Source organism: Polypterus senegalus, chromosome 2 (genome assembly GCF_016835505.1).
Source record: "Polypterus senegalus isolate Bchr_013 chromosome 2, ASM1683550v1, whole genome shotgun sequence".
In the NCBI taxonomy this organism is placed as follows: domain Eukaryota; kingdom Metazoa; phylum Chordata; class Cladistia; order Polypteriformes; family Polypteridae; genus Polypterus; species Polypterus senegalus.
Genome location: NC_053155.1, coordinates 265667635 through 265676156, shown reverse-complemented (window position 1 = coordinate 265676156; position 8522 = coordinate 265667635). Strand labels below are relative to the sequence as shown.

Here is an 8522-nt window from a genome sequence, read left to right as displayed (position 1 = left end):
TAACAAATACCTTGCACAAGGTTTGTTCATAGTCAATAATACAATATTATTTTTCCTTCTTTTGCATTATCCACCTCCTCTTCTGACTCCTGAGTGAGATGAGATGGCTCCATTTATTTCAGATCCAGGAGTACTACCAACACCTCGACTGAGAAAGGTCAAGCAGAGCCCTGTCAGAATAAGGACATCCATTCTCAGCAGCATCCTGCAGGGCTGCCTATCAGGACTGCAGTTCCCAGGTTGTCCTACAGATGTGCACAATGGCGATCCAACAAAGGGATAATGCCACCTAGCGCATGTAGGGGGTATACAGCCCTTACAGGGTGTCTCCTCTTGTCCTTCCATTTTGTTGTCTTGCCTGGAAAAGGGAACACTAGCCATCATGGCCAGGATGTTCATTTTATGGGCTTTCAGTGAGGCAAAAAGATATCTGTTCAGGTCGGGATGCCAGTTCATTCTTGCTTTGCATTACAAAGGCTATTATCAGATGATGTATAAATTGCTGAGTTATATCACTTTGTTAAAAAAATGTCCTCCTCACAGAATCAGGCATCAGGATTAATTTCCTGGCCACTTTCTGTGTGTAGTGTTCATGTTTTTTCTCCCAACACTCTAATTTCTTTTCCATCTTAAACAACTGCATGCTATGCTCACGGCTAACTGTACTTTGGCATTTCAGTAGTTTGGCAGTCATTAAAAGGTTGGTTTCTGCCTTGCAACTGATGCAGCTCCTCATGATATATAATGAAGAAAGAAGGTACAGGAAATGCATGTATGAATGATGTAAATGCTGAACAACAATTTAAAAATAATATAATTAAATAAGGACTGGTAACTTTTTAGAAAATTTCCTGAAGTTAAAATTAATGGTGTTCCAAGGCTAAACCATTACCCTTCTGGCCTGGACAGTGCAACGGAAGTGATGTTAACCATCACCTTAGATAATGAGCACTTTAAGAAAAATGTAGACTGGAATGAACGCATAAGGTAATAGCAGTTTTAAGTAGGATGGAATCAGGAGATTGAACATAATAACGAGCTAAGGTTGAAACCAATAGGATTTAAATAAGCAATGGCTGGGATGTGAAATGAAACTGTATATCGAAAGACACAGCCATAGAGTCAAAACCCAAAACACTTCTCGCAGCCAAAACACAAGACTTAAATCAAAGTTGAAAAACTGAAACAATTCAAAACACAGAAGACACTAGAGTTTTAAGGTTCAAATTAGTCACAAACTCGCACAGTAAAGGAATGTATGACGTTGACCTTTATACTGTGACAGTAATTACGTCATTTGTTGTGCACAGCACAATATCTCGCCTGGCAACCCGACATTACAAACAGCAAATAATGAGTGGCACCTCAGGAAGGCATATTTCAAAGTTAGCATCTTTAAAATCATCCTCAATCAAAAAACACACCCAACTAATAAATTCCTTGACCTCCAAAACACCCCAAAACTCTACCTCCATTATTTATGAAGGGCAAGTAAAAAGTTATAAAAACACTCAGAAATAAAAATAAAATAAATATGTCTAGATCATCATGAGATAGACAAAGTTGTAATTCTAAGAAAAAATTAATAAGAAATGTTTGTAGAATAATCAATGGAAAATAAAAATGATAGCATCTTTTAAATTTTTCATTTTTGTAGAACTACCTTTGGCAGCATGTTAAATCGTCTTCGATGAGTATGAATGGTTTGCTTTTCCAGGCAGATGTGCTATGTCACAGTCAGGGTTTTCCTCTGATTTGTAATAATTTGTTGTTTTATTATTATTTTAATTATGAATTTTCATGGTTTGAAGTTATTTTTATTGGTTTCCTTTATTTTTCTGTAATTGTCTACCGTCTGTTCAAATGCAGTTAGATTCTCTGTGCTTTGTGGGTGGCACCTCAAGAGGCGGAGTCACACTGACATCACCACTCCTGACACCACCCACTGCCTAGAAAAGTCCAAGAAAAGAGGACCTTAGGCAGAGGTGTGTTGTGAATTTCATGCACTATTTTGTTTTCTTTGGTTTTTAATCTTTTTCAACTTTTTCTCTTTTTGCTTACAGGATCATTCTAATGAATTGTGTTTGAGGACAATGTTTCATAGGTAGCGCCTTTTAAGCAACTCCTTTTTGCTCCTTTTGAGCCCTTCATTATATCTATTCCTCCATCCGTCCATTATCCAACCCACTATATCCTAACTACAGGGTCACGGGGGTCTGCTGGAGCCAATCCCAGCCAACACAAGGCGCTAGGCAGGAAACAAACCCCGGGAAGGGCGCGAACACACACACCAAGCACACACACACACACACACCAAGCACACACTAGGGACAATTTAGAATCGCCAGTGCACCTAACCTGCATGTCTTTGGACTGTGGGAGGAAACCGAAGCACCCGGAGGAAACACAACACAGAGAACATGCAAACTCCACGCAGGAAGGACCTGGGAAGCGAACCCAGGTCTCCTTACTGCAAGGCAGCAGCGCTACCACTGCACCACTGTGCCGCCTATATGTATTCCTTTTAAACAAATATATTCATTTATGAAGATTTCTTAATAATAATAATAATTCTTGTCTGAATTCTCTCTATACATTCTGGACTTATCATGTTTTCTGCTTCTTGTGAAGGATTTTTGGTATTTTGAGATTCTACATATTCTTTAAACTTAAACCTCAGCTAGCAGATGGGAATTACCTGAGCTGGGGTGAGCTTCTTCTGGGCTGACCAATGAAGGTTCTGGCCTGCTTTTGTTTGGCTCTTTTGGAGTCCTCACACTCAGTTTGTCACGTTTGTGACTTTTCTTCACAGTAACATTTTTTGTTAGTCAGAGGTAGCTTGTGCACTGCAATTTCTAAAGTGTGCCAAAAAAGTTGTATTTTGCAAGGAATTCTTTTTTTTTCGTTTACAGTAAACACTGTTAAAGGGATGACCTGAACTGTGATAACAAAATGGTACAAATTGTTGAAATAAATAGTGTGCTGGATTTGTACAAAATATATCATAAGAACATCACACTACACTCTGTCAATAATCTTAATGCAATTCATTAACTGGGACAGGGGGTGCTAAGGGTGCTGTAAAACCCTCAACTAGGGGGCATAGAACCAAGGATTATGATGTGTAACATTACCCTGTGCTTGGTGGGATTGGCTCCAGCAGACCCCCGTGACCCTGTGTTAGGATATAGCGGGCCGGAAAATGAATGACTGACTGACTGACATTACAAACATCATTCAACTTTTTTCTAATAATTCAGAGAAGTCATGCTCATTTTTGCATTTACATTATTACACAATCTATTCTTATTTTCGCATGTTGCTTAAATTTGTAGCCAGGAAGTCTGTTAACATACTATTTTTCCAGGAGAAACTAGCAATCTTTTAGTGGTTTCTTTTGGAAAGGCAAGAATCATGAAAAAGGACACTTCAAAAATAAGGCTGCAGTGACTTGTGGGATAGCAGGGAGGAACAATTAAACGGCCACACTAGACATTTCTATGAGCTCAACTGTATCCTTCAAAAAGCCATCCTATTCATGCTGTTTTAGTGCAGTCACAGTATTAAACAAGAGTGTCAAATACATAAAATATATAATCAGTGACTGGAAAACATGAATAAAATCTAAACTTGATGTCACTGCTGTATATTATCTGAATATTAAAGATTGTACACACTCAAATCAAATGATCTTCCAATTTCAATCAACACATTTATATTCAAATTAAATTTCCACCTAAACTAAAACATAACAATTACATCAGGTAATTGTACATTTTTTTTTTTAAATGTGCAAGTCATTTCAAATGCAAGTTTCTAGTCAGGCTTTTAATCGAAATCATAGTTTGCTTTGAATTTCTTTATTGTTCAATTGGTGACACTAAGTGTGGGTGAGCGTATCCTGCAGTGATCGGCTGTTGCTGCTAGAGCTGGATCTGCTTTGTGTCCAGTCATGACAGGATAGGCTCTGCTCCCATGACCGTCTGCTGTTCAGAAAATGAATTAATAATTGAGTTAATTATTCAAACAAATAGCTGAACTCCAAACCTTACATATCATCATAGTTGCCATTCCGAAAAAGCAATAAAAAAACACAGTGTCACATCACAAACACAATATGAGAAAAACCTGAGGGCCTTGAAAGTGAATGTTTAGAAAAGACGCACTAGCCACGATTTACTGTGTATTTACTGGCAATGACTTTAAAGCAAAACTGACTGCTGCATTGCAATAGCAGACACCTGTTATTCTAGTGTTGTAAGATTAACCAGGCAAATGAAGATGTAGAAACCCAAAGACAGGGATTTTTAGCTAAAGAAATTCCAGGATCCTGATGACAAGGAATTCCAGTATCTGGTACAAAAAAAAAAGAGACCAGCAACAACAAAAGTAATGAATCCGGTCAAGCCAACCCACCCATGCAGCCGACAGAGGGGGAATCCTGCCAGTAGAACATCAGCAAAGTGAACTGCCCTAAATGTTTGATTCATGAGGTCCTTGAACTCTTCTCACGGCTCCAAGCTGCTTTTTCTTTTAAAAGAATGGTGGTGTCTGTAGGAGGATAACGTCAGCAGGTACGTTACATGGATATCTGATTATATTTGACGCTCACTTCTGGAAGATGTCTGATGAAAAGTGAAGTTTGTATCATTTATCTGTGTGCATGAGAAGGAGTGAATAAGGGAGATGAAGAGTGTTCACATGGGTCAGTATGATTCCTTTGCCATCTATCCATCTTTTTCAGTAGTATTCATTTTATCCATCCATCCATTATCCAACCCGCTGTATCCTTTTTTTTTTTTCTTTTTTTTTACATGATGTTTTTAATTTAGAATGTTGTGGTAATTTAAATATCATGCTACAAATGACAAGGTTTGTATGAGGATGAGACTACCTTTCATTCATCACACTTTGTTAAAACTTTCCTGCTTAGACACTGCTAGTGCAAAATGACCATTTCATTATGCTTACACACCGTGTTGTCTCCATACTGGGTAGAGTTGTCTCCCACTTACTCCTGTCCAAAGAGACTGGGTGCACTTTGTTGGTCCACAGGGGTATCCAAATACTACCTTCGGTCTCATCTGACGTTCTGTCTCCATGTTCACTCCGGTGCTTGGGTCTAACTGTCGTTGCTCATCTCACTCACATCTACAATTTCAGTTGAGGTCGTTGCTTCAGTCAAAGTACCCCTCAAAGACGTCCATTTCACCTTCTGTGTCGTACGGGACAGAAGCTGGGTCGGAAAGCACTCCTAGATCCACCAGTGCTTGGTCCATATTCTCGGGCAAGAAGACAATGCCAACACTGAGGACTATATACTCCATCAAGAAAGCATAGTAGAGTATGAGCACGTTTACAAAAAACAGGCCGAGATAAAACATATAGGGAAGCTCATTAAAAAGTGATTCCACTATCATTTCTGCTATATCCTAACTACAGGGTCACGAGGGTCTGCTGGAGCCAATCCCAGCCAACACAGGGCACAAGGCAGGAAACAAACCCCGGGCAGGGCGCCAGCCCATCGCAGACTATTTATTTTAATTGTTAGCATATCAGAATATTTACTGGTTACCATCTTGATGGAGTTGGCCTTACTTGAGGGGTTGTGAGTGGAGCTCTGTAGTGGTAAGTTAGTTCTTAACTTGAACTTGCTACTGCCTGTTTAGGTCCAACCTGCGAAAACTAAAACTGAAGAGAGTCCAGAATATGGAGACCAAAATACATTACAAATAAACTAATTAAACTCAGCTCTTTTATTTAAATGTATTTTTCATATAGCACATTAGTCCCATTGAAGTGCCTCGTTCTCTTTCTTTTTCTTACACCAGTTTCAACAGTCCATGATGTTGTGTATTACGTTAGTAATGGCAAGAATCAAACTTGAAAGGAAGATAGTTTGTCGCAGAGCACTCTCACAACAAGCTGATTTCCAGTCACAAATGATCATTTATGAAGAAGCAGCAAAAGTATAGAAAGGCTAGTGATCGACCTAAAATAAATGGGAATTCAGGGCATAGTGTGGAGACGAGTGCAATATTGACTTGAGAGGAACATGAATGACGTTAAAGTTGGTGTCCCCCAGGAATCAGTGCTGAGACTGCTGTTATTTTTAATATACAAGAATGATCTGGACAAGAATAATACAAAAAAAGCTGGTAAAGACCCAGGAAATGTCAAATAATCAAGAATTGGGCAACTAATTGCAGAGGGGCCTGGACAGAATTTAAGCTTTGGCAAATTTGTGGCAAATAAAATATAATGTAAATAAATTAAAAATCTTACATGTCTCTCTACTGCGGTGGGCTGGCGCCCTGGCCGGGGTTTGTTTCCTGCCTTGTGCCCTGTGTTGACTGGGATTGGCTCCAGTAGACCCCTGTGACCCTGTAGTTAGGATATAGCGGGTTGGATAATGGATGGATGGACATGTCTCTCTATTATAATAAAAAAATCTTGGGACGAGACGTAACTTTTGGAAGAGACTTTTTGGAAGCAAGTCACGCAAGATGGAGACTTTTGCCATGAGATTCTTTCAAGTCACACCCTACTTACAACAACAACAACAACATTTATTTATATAGCACATTTTCATACAAACAGTAGCTCAAAGTGCTTTACATATTAAAGAATAGAAAAATGAAAGACACAATTATAAAACAAAATAAATCAACATTAACATCGAAACCCTACTTACAACTATTTTCAAACAAGACCACAGTCATCAGGTGCATTCTGGCACTTAACCTGGACAGACAACAATCCATTAAAGGGCTTACTTATGAACACACACACAATGTGGTGTAGCGGGTCCACAGCACACGACAAAAGGGCCACTTTTAAATAAATAATCACCGTGCTCACGGCTTAGCGAGGGGGCGTGGTAGTGTGGCTGAAGCAGTTCTTGGGGCGAATCGCAGTGTGGGCATTTCTCGCCTAAGTGCACAGGCGACAGACTGTCCAAATCCGTGATTGTTCCTGGGGCTGCTGATTTGCTATTTGATAAATAAAAACGCGAGTCGACTAAGAAAGAAAAAAAAGAAAGAACAGACTGGAGGTTGCAGGAAGAAAGGAAAGAATAGAAACAGAGGTTGCAGGAGAAAGCAGGAAACAGTAGAGAGAGAGAGAGAGAGAGAAAGCAGGTGCGGGAGAGCGAGCAAGTGAAGGCTTCCATGCAGTTGTACAGGAAGCCTGGGTGTTTGGCCGACACCCGGGGAGTAGTAGTTGTGGTCACTCCCGCAGAGTTTGTTTTTATGAAGGACGGGAGTGACCGGAAGGCGGATGACTGTCCGCGGAAGGCAGTGGGAGTCTGGACTTGGGACGTGGTGTCCCCAGTGTGAGGGTCGTTGGGGAATTCTAAGTCGCTGTTCGTGAAGCCTACTGGAGCCAGGGATAGGTAAGGCAACTGGCAAGCAGGAGAGTGGAGAGAAGGCCAGCAGCAGGTAGGGCGACTCCCAGATTGAGAAGCCCAGATGGGAGGAGTAGGGGAGTTGCCAGAGGAAAGAAGACAACGGACTTGTTTTGGTTTTAAAAGATTGCTTCCTCGTTGTTTTTAAGACTTTTTCTATTTATTGGTTTTAACCTCCACGTGTCACATCTGCTTTTATGGATTATTTATATTTTGGAACTTTGGACACTACACTTTATTTTAAACACTTTGTTTTTGTTGTTTTTAAATAAAAGCACTTGACACTTTTGCACCATCCCCTTGCTTTGTTGTTGCCTCACTGCTAAGCTCATCGGTGACATTACCGATGGTGACAGGTTCAAGGGCTCCGGGACAGCAGATGGAAGCATGTAGCAAACCTGCATCGTCACACACACACACACTCACGAAGATCCAGTTTAGAATCACCCATTCATTTAAATATGGCAGCGAGAAACGATGTAGTCAAACAAATTAATGCGAAAATTGTTGATTGGTTACAGGGCAAATTGATTAAATGCGTATCAATAGACTATGCTGAAGCAGTTGGTGGTGATCGTGTGGAAGACAAAAACATCAATTTACAATATCCCAAAGTATAACTACAACCGTTAACACCGTCTGGTCTTCCACCGGCCAAATTACTGTTGAAAGAAGGATGTATCGTAATGTTATTGCGTAAATTATGTCTGAGTGATGGGCTATGCCATGGAACAAGTTTAGTTGTATTAAAAATTGGTTGAACAATTCTAACATGATAAATTTTAACAGGTGACAAGAGAAGTAATGTACTGTAGTACATATTCTGCGAATAACATTAGACACCAAGGAGATCTTGATATGCCATTCATATTAAAACATTTACAGTTTCCCGTGAGAATAGGTTTTGCTATGAAAATTAACAAATCTCAGGGACAAATATTTGAAAAACTTGGTTTATTTATTAGAAAGAAAGAAAGAAACGATATCCACTCACGGGCAGTTATACGTTACATTGTCATAATGTATATCCAAACACGGAATCAAAATTCAATGCGATCTTGAAGAAAAGTAAAAGTGAAAATAATGCATATGTAACAATTCTCATGAAAATAGCAAT

At 39.6% G+C, this 8522-nt stretch overlaps 1 protein-coding gene across 1 annotated transcript; it reads right to left on the bottom strand.

The window, feature by feature from the left end:
• Positions 1–4975: 4975 nt before the first annotated feature.
• Positions 4976–5420, bottom strand: dexi (Dexi homolog (mouse)). Its single transcript, XM_039746326.1, has one exon. It carries the CDS (start codon positions 5418–5420, stop codon positions 5178–5180), a length of 243 nt encoding a protein of 80 aa, XP_039602260.1. The 3' UTR covers positions 4976–5177.
• Positions 5421–8522: the final 3102 nt, after the last annotated feature.

Coding starts and splice junctions, on each gene's coding strand:
- dexi (XM_039746326.1), bottom strand. CDS start 5,420: ATGATAGTGGAATCACTTTTTAATGAGCTTCCCTATATGTTTTATCTC.